Raw genomic sequence first — 20,268 nt, 5'->3', positions numbered from 1 at the left:
GGCTTGCTCTGTCGGGACAGACTTGTTCTGTTTGCTTGTGTCAGGTGGTTACGGGCTGAAAGTGCTCGGAATATGTCGTGTTGGTAAGGGTTTCGCAGTCCGAGGGGGCAGTGAAGCTGCCCGTGGTGGTTTCAGCAGGGTGTGCCCATCCCAGCTGTTGCCAACGCGTGGAGTGAGCGCTCCCCTGTCCCCCACCACTGCCGGCCCAGGCTGACTCACCGGCTCTGCATGCTCCGAGGAGACTGCCGAGTCTGGAGCTGCCATCAACTCAGCGCTCAGAAAAGACACCCTTCCTGTTTGTAATGACATCCAGTTGCAAACAATGTCCTGACTTTGTTTTTCTGTTCGGGGCAGCGCCTGAAATCTTCCCTTCGGTGTGCAGCCCGTACAGCCAGCACTGCCTGCCAGGGAGAGGAGTTATTCTTTTGTTGGGTGTCTTTGATGTTTGCTGAGAAAGAAATGAAACAGTTAAATTGTTTCTTTTATAATCAGAAAGCGCCATGTAAGTCTGGTTATTACTTAAGTAGACATCTGTGCATGCTGGGGACACCACGAAGATGCAGGAGGAGGTGGCTGAGACACACGGACGGGCTCTGTCTCGCTCCTGTGTGCACCCAGCAGTTAATTCATGGATTTGAATGTTTACATGGCCAGCTGCTCTCTATGATTAAAGGCAGCAAATTAAGTAAAGCCAAAGGAGATTATCATCTGCAATAAAGTCCCTTGATTTGATAAGGAAGATGCTAATACAGAGTACTGACGGCTCTGCACTCACTCCCTGTCAGTGGCCAGGACCTGTGTTGTGCTGGAGAGCTGGGTCTGTCTGGGAATCTTCCACGGGTTCCTTCTCCTGTGCCTGGTGACAGGCTGTCAGGTGCTTGCAGCTGCAGGGCAGCCCACTGTGTTTTTGGGAACAGCCATTTAAGTGCCCAAGAAGGGAGCTGGTGGTTGGGTTTAGTGGGATGCTGGCAGGCTTTCTGCACAGTAGTCATGGAATAACAACAGCCAAGCACCATCACTGCTCTGGATCACCTGCCAGGGAGACAGGCCACATACAGGTGCTCCCTGGCTCTGGTGAGGATGTCCCATGCTCAGAAATCAGAAGTCTGGCATCATCTGCAGTAGGGTGGCACAAAGGTATAGTCTGCAGAGGGGCCAGCACTGGTTGCTTCTTTGTGCCTCCAGGATATCTTGCAGCCAGCAAGGAGCCCTGGGGCTGCTGTCAGAGTGCTCCCAGGTAGCCCTGTGCCTGCAGGGCCATGAGAGGAGCTGGGCTCCCCCAGGAGCACCACACGTGTTGGCAGTGGCAGCGCTGCCGTGGGCATGAGAAGATGCAGCAGGGAGGGAAGGGACTTTGCAGGAAGGGAGGGTGAAATGTCAGCTGGAGTCATGTCATGCTCCATCGCTGCGTGGCACCGACGCTTTGTTCCAGCCCTTAACCTCTCTGCAGCTGCAGGGCAGAGGAGCACAGGAAATGTGGCCTGGGATGCAAAACAGTGCCCAGGGGAATTTCTCAGGCTGGTGGTAACAGGAGATTTTTTTTGTGTGTGATCACCCAGGAGTGTCACTCATCTTTGTGTGAAGGGAGATTTCTCATTCTGAATGGACCATCAGTCCATGTGAGCCCAGTGCTTGCCCTTGGTGCTGCCTGTGTTACTCTTCTGACGGGGACACCGTGCTTCAGGGTTTTGGTGCATTCCCTGCCTTCCCTTCTCCCATGCCAGAGTGACCTTGTGCTCTCAGTCCTTGGTTTTGCTGCTGGTTTTCCCCATCTGCCCCCATCACTGCCTGGCTGGAGCTGCTCCAGGCATTTCCTTAAACTTGTGGCCACATGTTCCATTCACTAAATGAAAATGTGCTGGGCCCCCTGTTCTGTTGGCACACCAGGACTGGGGTGCCAATCCTGGCACCTTTCCATGGTACTCTCCGGCTCTGCCACCCACTTTCCATGAACTGTGGGCATGTCACTGCCTCCTGCTTGTCTCTCAGCAGTTCTTAATTTGCAGAGCGGCATTGACACCTTTGTTTATTTATTTTTGATTTATTTAAAACACCTGGATGGTGACAGGTGCTAAGGAAGGGTCCAAGTACAATTCAAATCTGGGTAAGCAGGCTGCAAACAAAACCATTGTGAGATAAATAGACATGCCTGGGAATTTTATTGTGAGCTGTCTGACAGTTCCTGATGTAATGTAATTTTCTGTCTTCTGTCTCGGCAATAAAAACTTCACGGTGTCTGATATGACTCCATTTAGCTTTAATGTTGTCTGAAGTATGCCATTAGAAAAATGTGGCTGATATAATCAGGTTTGAATTCTAAATGCTTGTTTTTTGAAATGGGAGACAAAAATTAAGGGGAAGATGTGAGGTTCAGAAGCATTAATATTTGCTCATATGTTCCGTGTTGGTCTGAAGCATCCTCAGAGCCTAGGTTGAGCCTGCTGGCTGAAGTAAAACCAGCTTGATGTTCTCTTCTGGCTCTTGAAATGAAGTCTTTTGCAGTCTTTCTGCAGATCAGGAATAGCTCTCTTGGAGGTGAGGTAGGAAAGGGTGTCATTAAAAGACAGAATACGATTGAGCAAAAAGAGGTTGAAAACTGATGGAAAGCCTAAGGTCTCATGTATTTTCAGATCCCTGGAGGAATCAAGGAGAAATTGTTTGTTACAATTTCTTTGCTCTTTTTTTGAAATTTCTGATCCAAAACCTCTGAAAGAGCAGATACCTGCTATCCCCAGTTAAGCTCTTTTCTTCTTGGGTACCAAAGCATTCCCACTGTTACGAAGAGATGTTCATATTTTAGGCCTTACTCTGCCTCTGTGGAGGTGTGTCATTATCAGGATTTCTCAGCGTGCCCTATTGCAGAGAGTCTTATTAATTTTGGTCCTCCAAACACACAGGAATGGAGTATCCATGGCAGTGCTTGTCAGCATCTGTGCTGGACCACGTCCCACACAGCCAGATAGAGCCAGCAAGGACTCATCAGGAAACCTGGTCTTAGACACTGGTAATGACATTGTGGCATGACACATAGCAGCAGATGTTCATCAGCAGCTGCAATTTGGGGCCTCTGCTCTTCATTTTTTTGGTGTCAGATTGAAAAGGATCACTGGCAGTATTTGTGGTCTGGGGATTTTCTTTCTCACATTAGCACTATTGCTTTGCTGATGGTTTTTGGCTGGGGCAGTGAATGGGGCTACTTTGATTTGCTTTGTTTTCTGTTTTGGATTGGAGGGTGTCAGTGTCATTCTAGCAACAGAGAACTGGGGAACTTGTCCCCTGTAGGTAGCATATTGCTTCAAGGATGCCCTGGCATGAGAGACTGCAGAGCTTCTCTCTCTTTTCTTAGTCATTTATACATCTGGACTGTGACTCTCCATACAGACTTAGAGACAAGCCCTGCTGGCTCCAGAGAAAGATTTCTGGGGGATCTCAGATAGAACTGAACTCCCCTGGTGGATCTGTGGTTTCAGCATGCATGACATGGGGTGGGTGGGATTGGGAGGGGACTGATGCCACATGGGTGCGGTAAGCTCAGGGAAGTGCACTGGTCCCATCACTGACACCAGCAAATATTCAGCATCAATCTGCTTGAAATGCAGGAGCAAGAGAGGCCTGAAAGGGAAATGTGTTCACTGGTGCGAGGCAGCAGAGGAATAGCTCTTATTGAGGTTTTCCCAATGGAAAAGAGCCTGGATATGGGAGCACAGTCCTCCCTTGAAGGATGCAAAGAATCTCATCAGGACCCTCTCAGGACACTACAGTCCTAGAATCATCCTGGCAGCAGAGATAGGGCTGTTCTGTCCAGGGCTGAACTCATCAGAGATCCATGCCACAGCAGTCTCAAGTGTTCTGAGCAGCCACGGTGGTTTGGATAGAAGCAGAAACACCTACTTGCTGAGGAAACATAGGATGGGTCACACCCAGCTCCACAGCCTCTGGTTCCCTGGGACTTTTGTTTCTTAAGAACTATCTTTGGGTCTCAGAGGTGCAGTGGTCGATAAACGCTGTGCGTAGGGTGCAAAGGTGCTTCCTGCAAGCACCTGGGAACTCAGAGACATAACTTAAACCCTCTCTCCCTAATTAGACTGGTAATCCCACTGCTGGGCAGCTCTTCCTTTGGGTGGGGTGGCTGTGGATGTAGCTGAAAGTGGCATGCTGTTTCTCAAGATCGTTATTATAAATTTTAATGGCATTTTTGGTGACTTCTGAGTGGTCTTATAGCACCAATCATTTATATAATTATGTAATGCCTCAGCCAGATATCTTAGGGTGAAGAGTAAACCACCTCTGAACTACCAAACACTATAAAAACCTAGCAAGTGGAAAAGCCATATGTCCATCTAATACAAAGACTGCATGCTCAACAAAACCAGACGGGGAGAGGAAACTGAGAGTCACGCTTGCCTCAAAACACACCATATTGCTTTTTGCCTATACAGACAATTTCTGCTTCTTAGGATGTAACCAGATTAACCTTGCTATTATTGTCTGCCAGGGTGCTGAGTCAGTTGTGTTCCTATGTCTGTGAAAATGTCAGCTATAGGGAACAGGAAGGGCACGGGTTTCTGCAGTGGTGGGGGTCCTTAGATTAGCTGAGTTAGAGTGCTGGGGTGCAGCTGTGGGAATTCTTGCCTACAGTTTCCAAATGCATCTGTTCTAAGCTATGAGGAATCTCCTCCATCTGTGCAATTTTACTTACTACTTCAACACTGGCTTCTTGAGATTTTCCCTGCCCTCCTTTCAATCTCCTATCTCACATCTCTGGTTCCCTCTCCTCTGCATTTCACCTCAATGGGTTTCCTGCTGGGTGAAATATACATCCTCCTCTTCCTTCCCATTCCCTCCCTTCTCCCACTGTTGGCAGTTTTCCAATATAGCAACCTTGACCTTATCTTCAATTCTTTCCATTTCCTCTTCTTCAGCTAACACTATCGGTGAACTCTGCCCATTTTCCTCTCCTCCATCCTCCAAAGGCTGGCCATGCATCCTGCTGGCCATGTATCCTGCTGGATATGTTGTCATTTCTTTCCCTGCTGCCTGCAGTCCCCTCAGTTCTGGCCTCCTTTATGTGTGCCTCAGTGCAGGAAGCTGATAGGGGTTTGGATGAACCTTTTTTTTTTTTTTCTTGTGAACAGCACTGAAATCAGTGGGAATGAAGCACCAAGCCCTTTAAAAAACACCAACTCTTTGTGTGTCCGGAAAGAGCCGTCCCTAAGGGCACAGCTGCACAAGAATCACTGACTGCAGTGATGAGTATCGAGCCACCCCTAGCTGTGTGTGTGCTTTTACATCCCCTAGCTGCAAAGAGCAGGGATGTTGGTGAGATCCTGCCTTGCTCCCCCACTTTATTCACATGTGTGTTTACCTTTTGTAGCACCAGTCTGGCATGGGGGATCTCTGGCCTGGAGCAAAGGGCCAGTGGTGTGGCCATGTGGTGCACTCACCATTGCTGATGATGGCACTCAGTAATTTAGACATCTCTTTCCATTGGCTGGGGCTTCTGGCTTTCAAGCTAAGGATCAAGGATCATGCCTATTTCAGAAATGAAGTAATCTGTCACTTTGACTACAAGTTTTGGGTCTACCTCTTTAGCTGCATTTCTCATTCTTTAAAATAATTTTTCCCTTCTCAGTCAAATTCTCTACCTGTGTTCAGGGGCCACTCAGTTAAGTGAGGTCACTTGTCTGAGAAGGAAGGTGACCCATTGAAGGCTTTTTGTGTGATGTTATATATCCAGTTTATCACTGTGTTTGCAAGAATGCTTTTATCTTGTCAGTGTGGTGATTGGTTAAGTATGATCAAGCTCTTTAGAAAACATTTCTTTCTAATCATTTTTGTTTCATTTATATTCTGTAGTAATTTTGAGAGTGATTGCGATCATGGAAGTGCTTTGTAGCTCATCAGTGACTTCAGTTATGTGAGAAGCTGCTGCTGTTTTTCATATGGGAGACCTTGTGATCTACTCTAGTTTGACCATGAAACTGTATTTAAAATGTTGTCAGCAGCAATATCCAGCAGAATTCCTTTTAACTGTCATACTACTCTCAACTCCAGAGAAATATTGGATGTTAGACCTTTGCTTGGCATTTCCTGTGTTAGTTCTGAAGAGGGCCATTGGACAAGATCTATATCAAGTACGACCACAAACTCCCGAATATTCTTCTTTTGGTTGTCATAAACCTGGTCACTTATAGAAAGAAAGCATCTTTTATCACGAAGCCAGAGTAATTATGTATGCACAGGTGTCTCTGACCTCTATGGGAAGCTGATTCTGGAAGGACTCTGTTGCATTTACCAGCCCTGTGAGAAATTTGTACCCCATTTTGCAGTTGTAAGTCTCAGCTGTAGGCTGGCTGGATCCAGTCCAGTGCTCCCTCCCCAGCCTCTGTCTTTTCTGTCTGATCTTACGGTTGGGGTGGCTGAGGATGTGTGCCCAGGTGGCCACAGCTCCAGCAAGCTGTAATGCTCTGCCACTAGGTCCAGAACCATGCCCATCCTGTGAATGCCTCTGCTTTTTCAGTCTGATAAATAACCTTGGAGGGTTACTGAGGGGTTAGTAGGTCTAACTTTCCATTTTTTGAGATGCCACCCCCTCTCCAAAGGAAGTTTGTGTATCACTTGTGAGTCAGTTCATGAAAGTTGCTATTATGAGTAAATGGCTGTTGGTCATGGCATGGGTTAGGCACAGATCAGTGGCTAGGGCTTGAAAGTGTCCATGCCTTTGGCATGTAGCCTAATGGATTAGCCCATTCTTTCCTTTAATATATCCACATTAATGCTTTTATGAGTAAAAAGGTCCCTACAACTTAAAATATTTGGAAGAATGAGAGCTGAGAAAGTGCCCCTCCATTGGTTCTCCTTTACTGTAAAAGTGGTGAGGCACTCTGGTACGGGTTGCCCAGAGAAGCTGTGGATGCTCTGTCCCTGGAAGTGTTCAAGGCCAGGCTGCACAGGGCTTTAAGCAACCTGATTTAGGGGAAGGTTCGCTGCCCATGGCAGGGGCTTGGAACTGGAGGAACTTTAAGGTCTCTTCCAACCCAAACCATTCTGTGTTTCTATTATCTGTGATTCTTCTGGCACAACTAACTTGCTGGCCTTGGCATGGAAGGCAAAGTGATGAGACAAAGCATATTTAAATGTGGAAAAGACATGAATAGAGTGCCTCGTGTGCTGTGTGTGAAAGCATTCCTGTGATGGTGCTGCATGCTGCTCTGCCATCCTAATTTGCTTTCAGAGGCCCCCAAATATAATAATTCTTTGTGCTTCCTAAAGGACGTGAAGACTAAATACAAGTTTGGTCAATGATTTCATTGTTGATTTCTCCCAGAGTTACAAAGCTATGCAAAAATATTAGGGACAGGCAGGGTGCATCTCACTGAATAAAGATATTGTGTCTCTCATAATTCAAGCTGGATGCCCGTAGAAAAAGGAAAGTCCTATGCAAAATGCTTACAAGGCTGGTTGGACAGTGGAAATCTTTTGTAAAATGTCATTTCGGCATCTTTCCCAATGGAATCCTTCATGCAGGAGGACTGGCCAGCATTTTGGAAACAAACCCAGCCAACATTAGGTTTGGACATCTGCTTGTTTTAAGGTTGCTTTCACAATTTTCTCTGTAGCTGAAGATCGGTACTTGATGTCAATGTGAAAACGCTGCCAGAGAAGCAATGAAGTTATGCCAACTGTTTCTTTCATGAGCACAGCTTCTTAGAAATGACCGTTTTATGCTGGAAAATCATCTTGTTTGCATTGCTCCCATGTCCAGAAGGATGAGTACTCTTTGATCTTGTCCTTGTAGAAAGCTATCCTAAATGAACAAAAAATGTTTCTTGGATCAACTTAGATTCAAACCAGGGTGACGTCCTGCCTGAACACATCTAGACTGAGTGCTGGCACTTAAATGGTGTCAGCTCAAGTGACTCGTGAGGAAAGGGTAGCGGTGTCTTTTGTCTTTGAAGGTGGCTAAGGGGATTGAATTTGAGACAAGCTAGTGGTCAAATTTTCTGGATAATTTCTTCATCCTTGCTTAAACCGCCCAAAGGGGAATTAACACGTATCTTATCTGATTTGCACAGGGACCAGCTCGCATGACATCTGATCTTGCATCTTCTCCTGCAGCGGGTTATGTCCCTGTGGGTCAGAAGCCAGAGGCTGTGGTGCATGCTATGAAGGTAAGGCTGTGTGGGACACTGAGGTGTCCTGTGTTGCACCCGAGTGGCAGAGCTGGGCATTGGCTCTTCTTGTGGAAACAACTGAACACAGAAAGTTAATAGGCAGGCAGGATATTGGTAACCAGCACCTGTGTCATCATGAATAAGCATTGCTTAAAATAGTCGCAGAGCTAAGCAAGATTATGCATGGCTATTTTTTGGGGGTTGGAAACCTCCAGTAAAAGCTGCTGGTGCTGAAGGTGTTGGTTATGTTTGTGTTCATCAGTCCTGTGTAAACTGAGTCATTGGGGTGACAGTGGTGACTGAAATGCTGTTTTAAAAAGGGACACAAAACCTGCATTTCCTCATATATTTTGTTATTGAAAATCCTGCGGCAGCCTTCAAAGGAGAAAGATTTTATTTTATGAAAATATGCAACAGTGGCATCCTACCCATGTAGGATGTGCTTTATCAGCTGGGGTTAAAGTCAGGACCACTGACAGTGGGACCATGGTAGGTGAGTTAAAGGAGAAAACTTGCACCATGATTTCACGCTTTCAGGTTCTAGTGACCATCCATTATCAGAAAAAGTGTAATTCCCCAGTGCTGTATGTTTAACTAGTTAGACAAGGTACTTCTGAGTATCTAGGAGACACAGAAGCACAAATTCTTTACAAGGTGCCACAGGGATGGCCAGAAAGTCTCTTAACTAAATTAGTCTTTGGTTGAAATATAAAGATTTATAGAACTGGATTTGCTGAAGGTGAGGAATTTTGTACAGGGTTAAGAAGATTACATCAGTTCCTCAAAGGAGAATTCCTGGATGGCTGCTTTGGAGCTCAGATCCCTATGGTCATAGCTGGAAAAAAGGTCCAGCAGTGGTGTCACTAGCTTGGATGATCTTAGACCTGGAGACAGATGCTTACAAAACTCTTTGCTTTGTACCTTTCCACATCTGACAGATAAATAAATGATACAGATGTTGCTCATGGTTATGATTCACAAATTCCCTAAATTTTCTAATTTTCAGTGGTTCTATCTTAGTATATCATGCCTGTCCAGGGTCTCTTGGCTCCAGGACTGATGTGGTAGTGGTGGTGGTAAAACCAACAAATGTCAGGAAAAGCAGTAGTGTGGTTGGCAAGGATATTTGTTCTACTGGGCAGTTGTCAGATCCCAGGAGGATATTGAATGCCACTATTTCTCAAGTAGTTATTAAAGGCAAGACAAATTTGGTTTGATTTGGATCTAATTTGAATTTAAATTATAAATGATCCTTCAAATTGAAAATCTCAATTTTTCAGCTTTCTTGAGACTTTATACATCCAAATTGTAAACTCCTACTGGATGATTGTACAGCTCCTTAAGAAAAGGATGTCCAGCATGGTCAAGGATTAAGAAATACCTTTAGTACAGTTTTTGCTTGTTCCCAAAGGAACTGACCACACAAAAGGCAGTTCACTTGCTGCCATATATTTGTCCTGTGTTTTCCAACAGGTTTCTTCTTTGCTTGTTGTGAATGGCTCTGTGCTATCAGAATTCTCCATCCTGTACTATGCTGCAATGTGTTTGTGGGTGACATTTCTCTAGTATATATATATATATATACAGATGGATCTGCTAATCTGTTGCCTTGCAGAATGTTGCAAACTCATGTGAACCTTTGTTTTTCTGTCACTTTCTACTGATTTGGCTTTTGATTGCATTTAATCATCCAAGCCCTGATGCAGTCCAGACTACTGCTGTTGGCTTTTTCTTCCCAAACTGTGAAGTTCATACCTTTCTGCTCCTGCTCTTGATTGCATTTGGTGAGGTGGTGGTGAGGGATAGTATTAAGCAGAGTTGGTAGCGGTTTTAAATTACAAGATCAAATACTTATAAATTGATTATGATCATATTCTGGGGAGTACTTAGTTTCCTATTTGCTTTAGGAATTGCAGGACTGAATTTCTCACTAAGGGCAAGAAACATAAGTGGTTTTTAGATGTGGTTTGATAAGCTTATGAAAAGGATTGAAAATTAATGAGGAAGATTCCTGGAAACTGGAAATTAGGTTTGGAAAGTCTGGCACAATTTTTTATATAAAGGAATTGAAAGGAAATTAGGTGACTGGTTGTTTGCACTTATTAGTAATCCCTCTTCAAAGCTTTGTGGATTCTAGGAAGGCTAGAAGAAATTCAGAAGAAATTCTCCCTTGTGATTTTATAGTTTGGCTGGTGAGGTGCATTTGTCTGTCTCCAAAACCATGGAAACTGCCATGGCTTGAGTCAGGAAGAAGGTGACATAGCAGTCACATCTCACGGGGCATAAATGATCTCACGTGATGTGTTCTGCTCACTCACTTGAGGTTAAAAATATTCTCACATTTGAAGTGAGGAGGTAATTCTCCCATAGGGCAGTGTGGCACGGAGGGATGAGAAGGTACCTATTTTTCTATCCTGTGGCCCATTTCCAAGGATCATCTGGAAATGGAGGGACTGAGGAAACTCTTGATGGTCTCAATCTCTCCTCCTCCCTTGTGGCACAGTGAAATATTAGTAGCTGTTGGTCTCCAGCTGCAGGCATTTTTGCTGTAGCATATGGAGTAGGTGTTATTTGCACCCTGCAGAACTGGGTAGCTTTTCCAGTGCCAGCCCCTGCATGTGGGAAGCTGGATGCAGCTGCTACCCTAGACCCTCATCTCCTGTGATACAGATCATGACTCTCTCTTGAGAAGAGAGCAGCTTACAAATGAGGCTTTGTGCTTTGGCTGTACCACAACAGATATTGGAAAAAGCCCTTCTTGGTTGAAAAATGAAGTCCTTATGGCTGAGCAGGCCAGCTCCTCACTGCAAGAAAAGACAAGGAGAGATGGAAAGGCTATGAAGATGCTCGAGGGAGTGGAGCACCTCTCCTCTGAAGAAAGGCTGAGGGTGCTGGGGTTGTTCAGCCTGGTGAAGAGAATGATCCAGAGGCACCTTATAGCACCTCCCAGTTCTGTAAAGGGAGCTCATAAAAAAGAGGGAGAGGGACTTTTACATCACATAGTGACAGGACAAGAGGAAATGGTTTTAAACTGAAAGAGGGCAGGTTTAGATTAGATGTTGGGAAATAATTCTTCACTATGAGGGTGGTGAGGCACTGGCACAGGTTGCCCAGAGAAGCTGTGAATGCTCCATCCCTGGAAGTGTTCAAGGCCAGGCTGGATGGGGCTCTGAGCAACCTGTTCTACTGAATGGTGCCCATGCCAACCCATTCTGTCACTCCATAATTCTGTGCAGTTGGCTGCACTTGTCTTGTGGAACACTTGCATGGAAACCTGTCCACAAATGATGAGGCTGCAAGGATGTGGCTCTGTGCCCAAGCAAAAGTCACTGAGGGACTGTCCACTCCACATGGATGCTTCTGGACTTCCCCTGTCTGCACCCACATATGTAATATTCCCTAGACTTTTTACTTGGGATTTTCTGCAGGTTAAATTCTATCTCTGTGGCTGAAGTGCTGCCTGCAATTTCTTCCTTGAATGCATTTAGAATTTTCTTTATTTTTCCTTCTGAAATAGTTTTGTTTGTTTGCATCTACTAAATAAGGAGCAAGATGACAGGTTGGCACTCCTAACAGCTGTTTTTGCTAACAAGAATAAGAGGTACATATGCTACAGCTCAGTATCTCTCTGAACATCAAAGCACTTTTCTTAGGAACTGAACAAACTTGCTAAAGACGTGGGGAGGTGATGAGGAGACAAATGTAGAAGAATGACATTTAGCCTATAACCCAGCTGCCCCCACAGTGGCAGCCTGGACTTCTTCCATGCACACAGAGCTATCAAGGTGATGATCAGAGGTGATCATCGCTCCCATTAATTGTGGATAAGACAGGATTTGGCCTTCCAAAACTGGGGGAAAATCGTAGCAGGGAGTATGGACTGTTCCCTTGCTGAAGCAGGATGTTTCCCAGTGTTGTGTCCAGCTGACTTATGAAGTAACAAAATTAGTGAGGTTTGCACAATTTGGAAAGTATCTCTCAATCCCAGCATGCTTTGTGTGGCAGAAATTAATACCTCAACTTTCAGTTTCCCTTTCAAAGCTTTGCTACTGTCATTCATATTCTTTAGTGGTGTTTTTTTGACTGAATATTTGTTTTTAAAATATGTTTGGCCCTATGGGGTCAGTATAGCAAGTCAGAAGGGATGTGGTGGACTGAATGACTTTGAGGTAACACTGCCATGCTCACAGACATCAGTGCAGTCTCAGAGAACACTTGAGGTGTTCCTCAGTTTATCAATAGGGAAAAAACAGACAAGGCAGCATGCCCACTAAGAGCAAGGTGAAAGCTGTTTTCGGGAAGTGACATCCCTATGCAGGAAAGCAGCATTTCCCAGTCCAGCCCCATCCTCCTGCATGTGGAATAGCCCCATGCCTGAGTGGAGCAGGCTGCTCTCACTCTCACTGGCTGGCATTCTACCCAGGGAGGTCACAAAGGGCTGCTGTGTCAACAAAGGACCAAATGCTGTCGGTGCAGCTTGATGAGAAGCAAAAAGGAGGGGATGGCATGATCCACTTTGAACTTGGGGTACATTTGTCTGTTTTCTTTAGGCTCCCAGCTTGAGACGTGGCAGAAATCACAGATAGACATACCCCAGTTTCTTAGACCCACACGAGTGCACAGTCCTTGAGCTGATCCATAGATAGCTGATGGGAAGGCATGTTTGTATTCCCCAGTGGTGTAACTGGAGGAACATTAACCTGGTCCTTCTAAACAGCTGAGGAGGCATCTGGCAGGATCTGAGAATAGCTGGGGCTGGGTCAGCACTGAGAAAAGGCCTTCCTGTCTTCCTTCAAGAAGTTATTTCACTCTTCAGAGTGTATTTTCTTCCAACATGCATTCGTGGATAGGCTGTTGTGTTTTATCGCTATGAATGCCATTTTCCCACACCCAAGATGCTAACACATCTTTATAAAGCGCCTAGCCAGACATGGGTTGAGCCTGGGAAGCAGGATGATTTCCAGAGTAAATGAGATTCAGAAATTAAATACAAACATAACTTCCATCTGATCATCTTTCAGCTCCAGCTCTGCCTGGTTAACACTATTAAAAGACATTTCCACTGAAAGAAATATGCTGTGCCACCTTTTCACACCTCCTGAACTAAGGAATGTGGGTTTAGTTTAAGCACAAGTTGTAGAAAAACAGTTTATTTTAGTCCTCTGAGACTCCTGTGCCTGCAGGTTGGATGGCTGTTGAAAGCAGAGGCTGGGGCTGATGTGATCTTTAACTAATCTGCCCATGGTTTCCTTGACACTTGCCCTGTGGACACAGCTGATGTTTAGCTGCCAGCCAGGCAGCCCTGGTGCTCCCTGCCAGGATGTGATCCTGCAGGCTGCTGGCTTTGCAGCAACATCGGAAGCACACGGGCTCCAGACAAGCAAGTTCAATGTGTGAGTCCAGATGGATCAATAATTAATTCCCTCCTCTTTAGCAGAAAATAGATGCTCACTTTGTCAGCACATACATGCTTTTTCACATCCCTCTTGACCTTCCTCTCCTTAGAATGGATGTGGGTAGTTCCTATCTGTACAAAAACTGGTCCCAAGTAGGCTACAGGCCCTAGGAGAATTACCTATTTTTGTTTGCAACTCATTTTGAGTACAGCAGGATTGCTGTGCGGAAGCAGACCTGGGGATAATCATCCCTGGTATCCCATTTCGTGGAGTAGCCGGTGCTGTATGTACCTCAGCAAAGGCTAAAACCCATCCTAGCATGGCTCTGTACTTCCCTGGGATGTATAGGATTATGTATTCGTACAACTACACCTGTTGTACACCTTCACGTGTTGGGGATGCATCGTGGTGAATGAGACCACGTGCTGTTTGATGATGTTGGCTGGTTGCAGGATCTCTGACCCTGCACACTGAGCTGACCACCTGGCTCATCAGCAGTGAAGCCCTGGGGGAGGTAAATCAGCACAGAGGCAACAGTAAAACCTGGATGCTCCTATGCTGTGCTGTGCCCACCTTGTGCGATGTGCCTGTCCAGAGGAACTGTCGGAATGAACACGTGTGTGACAGAGGGGTACCCCTCGAGTCAGTGCTCCCAGCTGGAAATGAAGGCTGCCTTTAGAGCCCCCAGCAGTCTCTTTTCTGTGACCAAGGGACCAGCTGGCCACAGCAGTGGGCTGAAGGAGCTCTGTGGGTGTGGCCAGGAGAGTGGGGTGTGGCAGGCCAGGGCTGGCTCCCACTCGAGCTACTCTAGAGGTTTGGGGTGTGGGCAGGACATGGTGAGGGACAACATCATGCTTGTTGGGGTGCTGCCTGGAATTCCAATAGAACTTCTGGCAGCCTTCCTGGAAGAGATGCACTTGTGGGCACAAGCAACCTGCTGCAAATGGTTCCCAGGACTGTGTGCATGTCCCTACACTGTGCAGGTGGTGGCACAGAGGCAGGACATGGCTGAGGGAACAGGGAGGACAGAGGTGCCCAGCTTGATGTCATGCTTGTCTTTGCTTGTCTTAAGGCTTGTGAATCCTACCTATTTAAATATTTGTTAATGATGTTCTTGGGGACACAAATAATTATTTGAGGATCATAATGGTTTTGTAATATTGTTTTTTTGCAGGTCCTTGAGGTCCATGAAAATTTGGACAGGCAAATGCAAGACAACTATGAAGAAGACCTAAGTGAAAAGGAGAAGGCGATTGTTCGTGAAATGTGCAATGTAAGAACTCCTCCCAGCAACTCCTGGGGTTCTTTTAGTCTTTTTGTGGCCTTTTGTCAGAAGTATGGAGGAACAGGGATCTGCTGCATTGTAAGCCTTGTGAGGTCCATAGGCACAAGGGAGGAGTGGAGGCTCTGCTGACCACTGTTTTGGGTGATTTGAGTGCCCTGTTCACTGCACAGAGCAGACTTTGCTCAGTAGATAGTTCCCACTTGGAACCTTCCTGGCTGTGGAATAGCTTGTCTAGCTGACCAGAGATGTGCAAGGGGTTCTCCCTGCCTAGGAGGGTCCTGTTAGCAATTGTCTCCACCTGTGACCTTAAGGACTCAGTTTGGGCTAAGCAACAATTGCTTGCCAGGTTTAAAGCTGTACAGCTTGAATGGATTTGAGCCTAAACCACATGGTAATGTCAGAGGGAGAACCTTGTCTGGAGTCATTGAACAGCATCATGATATGTGGGGTGCTGTTAACACTGCTGATGTTTTGGGCAACCACACTGGTAACTGAGCTGGCCACATCCTGTAGGGTGAGCGCTGTGCCCAGCTGCACCCAGCCTCTGCTCTGTGGTGTCTGCTGTCACAGCATTGCCTCCAGCTTCAAAGCACCTTGGACATGCTCTGGCTTGGAACAAAGAGTTTGAGATTTCTGCTGGAACACAGCCTGAGCTGCCTGTCACCTGCATTTGGGGATGTGCTGTTCAACTGCCCAGAGTAGCGAGGAGGATGCTTATGAGCCCTCTTTTTTTGAAGTTCACATAAGAGGTTGGCCCAGGTGGTATCATTTAGTGCCTTGAAGCAGTTAAGAAGGGCCTAACGCTCTGTTTAAATTCTGAAACCCACCCTAGCCCTAAAAAGAGGCAGATTGCTGACCTAAATCACTGTGAGCATCCTTAGTAAGGGCAGAGACACTTCACTTTGGTTGCTGGATCCCTATAAGCAAAGCCAAGACCAGAGTAAATGAAGGCCTGCTTTTTAGAATATTTTGCCTGCCTAATTTCCCAGTCCCTTATAGCTGTGCTGGAGGAAAGGTAAAAATACTGTAACTTCATCCTCCCAAAGTGACTAATCTCTATTTGTCTATCATCAGCTGTTTTCTCTTTAAATATTCATTTCATGTAGATTCAAGGCAGCTATAAAGATTTTTGCAGTTTATTTTTTATTTAAATAGTGGCCCTAGAGTGATAAAATGTTTGTTTTTAGAAAGTCATGTATATATAATTTTAATAATTATCTTTTTCATTATCTTTTCTGTTCATGGTAGCATCTTTTCTGTAAGCATGGCAGGGTTGACCTACCATTGAACTTATGTTCTGAATCTAGTGTATTTGTTTTATACTATTACCCCAGGCAAAAACGGTTCTAATTTCAAGAGGGACTAATTAGAAAAATGCATTGATGTTTTTTTCCCTTGGAAACTGGTGCAAAGATGCCATCCAGTGTCCCTGCTGAGAACTGCAGCCCAGCTCTAGGAAAGGGCTGGTTTTGGCTTTCAGACTGCAATTTAAAAAATATTGCTATTCCTCAGTGGCTTTGTTGTTTGGACTTTTTTATTAAAAAAAAAAATAAAAAAATCCTGTCTTTCTCTCCCCAAACCCTTTATTTTTTCTTGCAGGTTGTCTGGCGAAAGCTGGGTGATGCTGCGAGCTCCAAACCCTCCATCAGGCAACATCTGTCAGGAAACCAGTTCAAGGGCCCCTTGTAGGAACACATTCCTGGCAACTGGAAGTGATGGATTCTGTGAAGACTGAAGAGGCAGAGCTCAGTATTTCTGGCTGCCTGTTCTTTGGGAGTTGGGGTTGAGTTTTTTCAGGATTTCCTTTTTTCTTTTTTTTTTTTTTTTTTTTAAACTTTTTTTTTGTAACAATAGTGTAAATATGGCAGCTAAAGGCCTGATTTCCAGGCTGTGGTGCTCTGGAGCTACTGTTCACTGGGTAACCATCCAAAAATACCAGACTTGCATCATTTTTATTGTAGTTCAAACCTGCTTTGTTGTAATGGTCTGTTTGTAGAATTAACTAACTCAAGAGAATTTCTAAGAGGAACAAGAAGAACCCTTAACCTGCGAAGAATTCACCGTTTGTATTGCTCCTGTCCACCTGCTTCTCAGTGATTCATAGCTGGGTTAGTAGCTCCAGGCAGCCAAGGAAAATACAATTCAAATTCATTGGCTCACTGCCTGCCAAGTTTATGAGCTGCTAACACTTTTTTGGAGGTCCTTATTTTGAAGAATGACATGCAACTGTTTTCACAAGGCTCTGTGTAAAATACTGAGTGGCAAGCTAAAAACACTTGTACTGCCCTACTTTGTATGGTGGTACTCATCACACAAGTGTACATAAAGGCTTAAGACTCTGTATCAGGTGTTAATGAACAATTTTTCGTGATCAAATGACACAAGATTTCTGCAGTAATGTGATTGAAGTCACTTAGCCACACAGCGTTATTCCCTACAAAATGGCAACACTTTTCTTGTAAAGTTTTCACTATGAAATAATTCAGCAGAAACTGCTATCCTGACAGCGCTTATGGCTTTCACAGGATCCTCAAAAGCAGCTCATCTTCCACATAAGGAAGATTTGGGTGGGTTTTTTTAGTGTTCTTGCTGGACTCCTCACCTATATTGGTTCCTGTGTAAGGTAACCAAACAACAACCTCACAGAGCTGAATAAAAACTTCATAAACATGGGCTGTCAGGTGAGACTACTTCCTGCCATTCGAGCTTTATTTTTGTTAATGAACCAAAACAAGTGGGTTTTTCCTTCTTCAAATGGTTGTATATAAAACAGTGGGACTTACATTTTGCTATTGTGGAGTAGCTGCCTGTGTAGTTGTAAGAATTTGACTCCCTCCTTTTCCAAGTTGTCACAGCAGCTGTCCCTGTATTTCGTTAGATGTTCTTTCCCAATAGTCCAAGGAGGTGGGGCTTTGTTATTAGAACTCATTGGTGTAAAATAATTTTAAAGACAGGCATGTGAAAAGATCAAAGCCTCCTCTTCAAAAGTTGCATCGATTTTAGTGATTAGTTGGAGGATGTAATGACCTCAAACACTTTCTTTTTGTTCTCTACAAGAACCAGTCACAGCTACAGACAGCTGTATTAGCTGGACAGGTTCTTCCTCTAAATTAATTTGTTCTACCAGTTGAGTTCTTGACTTGTGGTATTGTATTACATGGAGCACCAATAAAATACTAAGGAACCCATGTGGCAATTTATGAAAGGTAATTGTTCCCGTGGTGTACAATAAACTATAGCTGCCTGGCTGAAGAATTTGCAGTGTCAGAGCTGAAACCTGTAACCACTAAAAGAGTAGAGAAGGAATACAGCCAAAATACACAGTAACCAGTAAGAATAAGCACCACTTAATCATTCATTGTGGAAACAGAAATGTAACAGTTGAGTAGGTTATTTAAAAATAACCAAGAACCACCCCCAAAACACAAGTGCATACTCTCACACACCCACCAGTAATTCTTTCTTACTACTGCTCAGTCAGTGAACACTGAGCTAGATAGCTCTCAGTCTAATAGTATTTACATCCCATGCAGTCTGGAAAATTCCATTCTAGAGTCTGACTGTCTCCTTTAAGTATCTTTAGAGGATTCTGGATTTCCTCCTCTTTGCTTTTTATTTTGACCTCCAGTTTCTAGTTGCCATTGGTGATTACTTGTCTTCCTCCTGTACAATTTATACATTGAGATTTCTGTACCAGAAAAGGTGATGCAAAGCAAAGCATCATTATTCCTTAACATCTAAGGTCAAACTGTGGGTTACTTTAATCTATCTGCTTGAAAGCCTGTTTTAACTTTGGTGGCATCTGATTGCTGGATTAAGCGGAGAGTTCAAGTGTATTTGGAACAAGGTTGATTTATGTCAGTGAATTTTATCTAAAGTAACACAAATGTTGCCAGCACTTAAGAGAGTTAACTGTGTTCATGACACCCTTGCTATTTAAGGGGTATATGAGGCTATTAGCAGTTCCTCTCAACAAGACAAGAGCTATACTCATCAGGTTAGTCTCACCACTATGTAATTCCCACTCAAATATTCCCTGTTCTCAAATCTCTCTCAAAATCTGCTTAATGACTTCAAGCAAAGCTTGTTTTGTTGCACCTGCAGATCTCACCTACAAGGGAATCAGTGCTGCAATTGAGGTCAATTAGCCCTGCAAATCCTGAAGAGCCAGTTTGTAGGGTAGCCAGCAGTTCAGCTGAACAAACTTCATACTTGTAGGGTATTGCCCTTTTAAAAATTTTATTTATCATCTTCAATGTAAGATGTGTGTCACTGATTTTGCAGAAGAACATGACACTGCTGTACCTTGGGGTGTTACTGTTTAGGGGTTTTTAGGCTTGCCAGTCTTCATACTTAGCTCCATTTGAGCTATAAAATGTCTTCCTGGGGTAAAATGATGCTCAATGACTTTACAGGATGACTTGGGTGCTGAATTTTCAGCTAAATAGATATTTTATATAAATATTTAAATTCACTTACCTATGCGCTCAGTATTCCATGAAAACTACCTGAGGAGCTTTGTACATTAAGTTGGAGGGGAGCACCCTTTGAAATAGTGGCCATTAAATTCATAGATTTGGGGCAATAGCCCAAGATAATTTCCTCAACATTGAAGCCCTGGGTTCTGCAATCCTCTGGCAAAGAAAGCATCCACTGTTTACAAATGGACTTTGCTTGCTTAAGGAAAGTAAAATCACATCCTTGACTTTTGTTGGAGTGACTGAAGTAAGCAGCATTTCCCTAAGTTCCTGAAATGCTGCAGTGTAACCAGCTTCTGTTAGCTCTTCGCACCTTGATAAGACTGCTGAGCACAACCTTGTTTGAGAATGGCACATTTTTATCCAAATATTAGATATTAAATGAAATCAGTGTTAAAGTGACCTTTTATCTTTCTAGAAACTGGGGGGGGAAGAATACTACTGATCTTTTTCAAAGTGCATGACTGTAAAGTGATAAAATTGTATATTTTTCATAATGTGGGGAAAGTCTATTTGTGCTGCTTTAGAAATCAGTTTAAAGTTTGATTTCTGTTAAACCTGTGATCTTATAGCCCTGCTATATTTTCTGTATATGATTTACAAAGAACTGGAAAAGTTAGCACCTGCTGTTGTGTATATAGCAAAATTCTTTAGACCTTAGCACGCGTTTTTACCTATTATTGAACCACTCTGGCTTTTTTGGGGAAGGAAAGTAATAGTACAGTTTTTTTTGATAATGTGTGTAAAACATTCATTTGAAATATTTTAGTAAAAATGAAGTAAGAGATTGATTGTGATAGTGTATACTTCTAGCTGAATAAAATAAAATACATTCTTTTTAAATAAACTGATGAGTGAGATTTGGGAGACCACTGCTGAAATACTTTGGAGTAAGTATCTTGGAGTAACCACAGTTATGACCTCTGAACTAAGAT

General features: G+C 44.2%; 1 protein-coding gene across 3 annotated transcripts in view; it reads left to right on the top strand.

The window, feature by feature from the left end:
• CCDC85C (coiled-coil domain containing 85C) overlaps positions 1 to 20,180 on the top strand; it is a 110,759-nt gene extending 90,579 nt beyond the window's left edge. For 2 of the 3 annotated variants that reach the window (XM_086894403.1, XM_086894404.1), the window contains exons 5-7: positions 8,076 to 8,171; positions 14,745 to 14,843; positions 16,455 to 20,180. In XM_086894403.1, the coding sequence (XP_086750529.1) occupies positions 8,076 to 8,171; positions 14,745 to 14,843; positions 16,455 to 16,544 (285 nt within the window). In that variant the 3' untranslated portion in view covers positions 16,545 to 20,180. The remainder of the gene's footprint in view (positions 1 to 8,075; positions 8,172 to 14,744; positions 14,844 to 16,454) is intronic. The other variant, XM_086894405.1, reaches the window with a different exon arrangement.
• Positions 20,181 to 20,268: the final 88 nt, after the last annotated feature.

This window comes from Cyanistes caeruleus, chromosome 6, assembly GCF_971803275.1.
Source record: "Cyanistes caeruleus chromosome 6, bCyaCae1.hap1.1, whole genome shotgun sequence".
In the NCBI taxonomy this organism is placed as follows: Eukaryota; Metazoa; Chordata; class Aves; order Passeriformes; family Paridae; genus Cyanistes; species Cyanistes caeruleus.
Note: the sequence above shows the minus strand (reverse complement) of the source record. Positions and strands in the feature narration are given on the sequence as shown.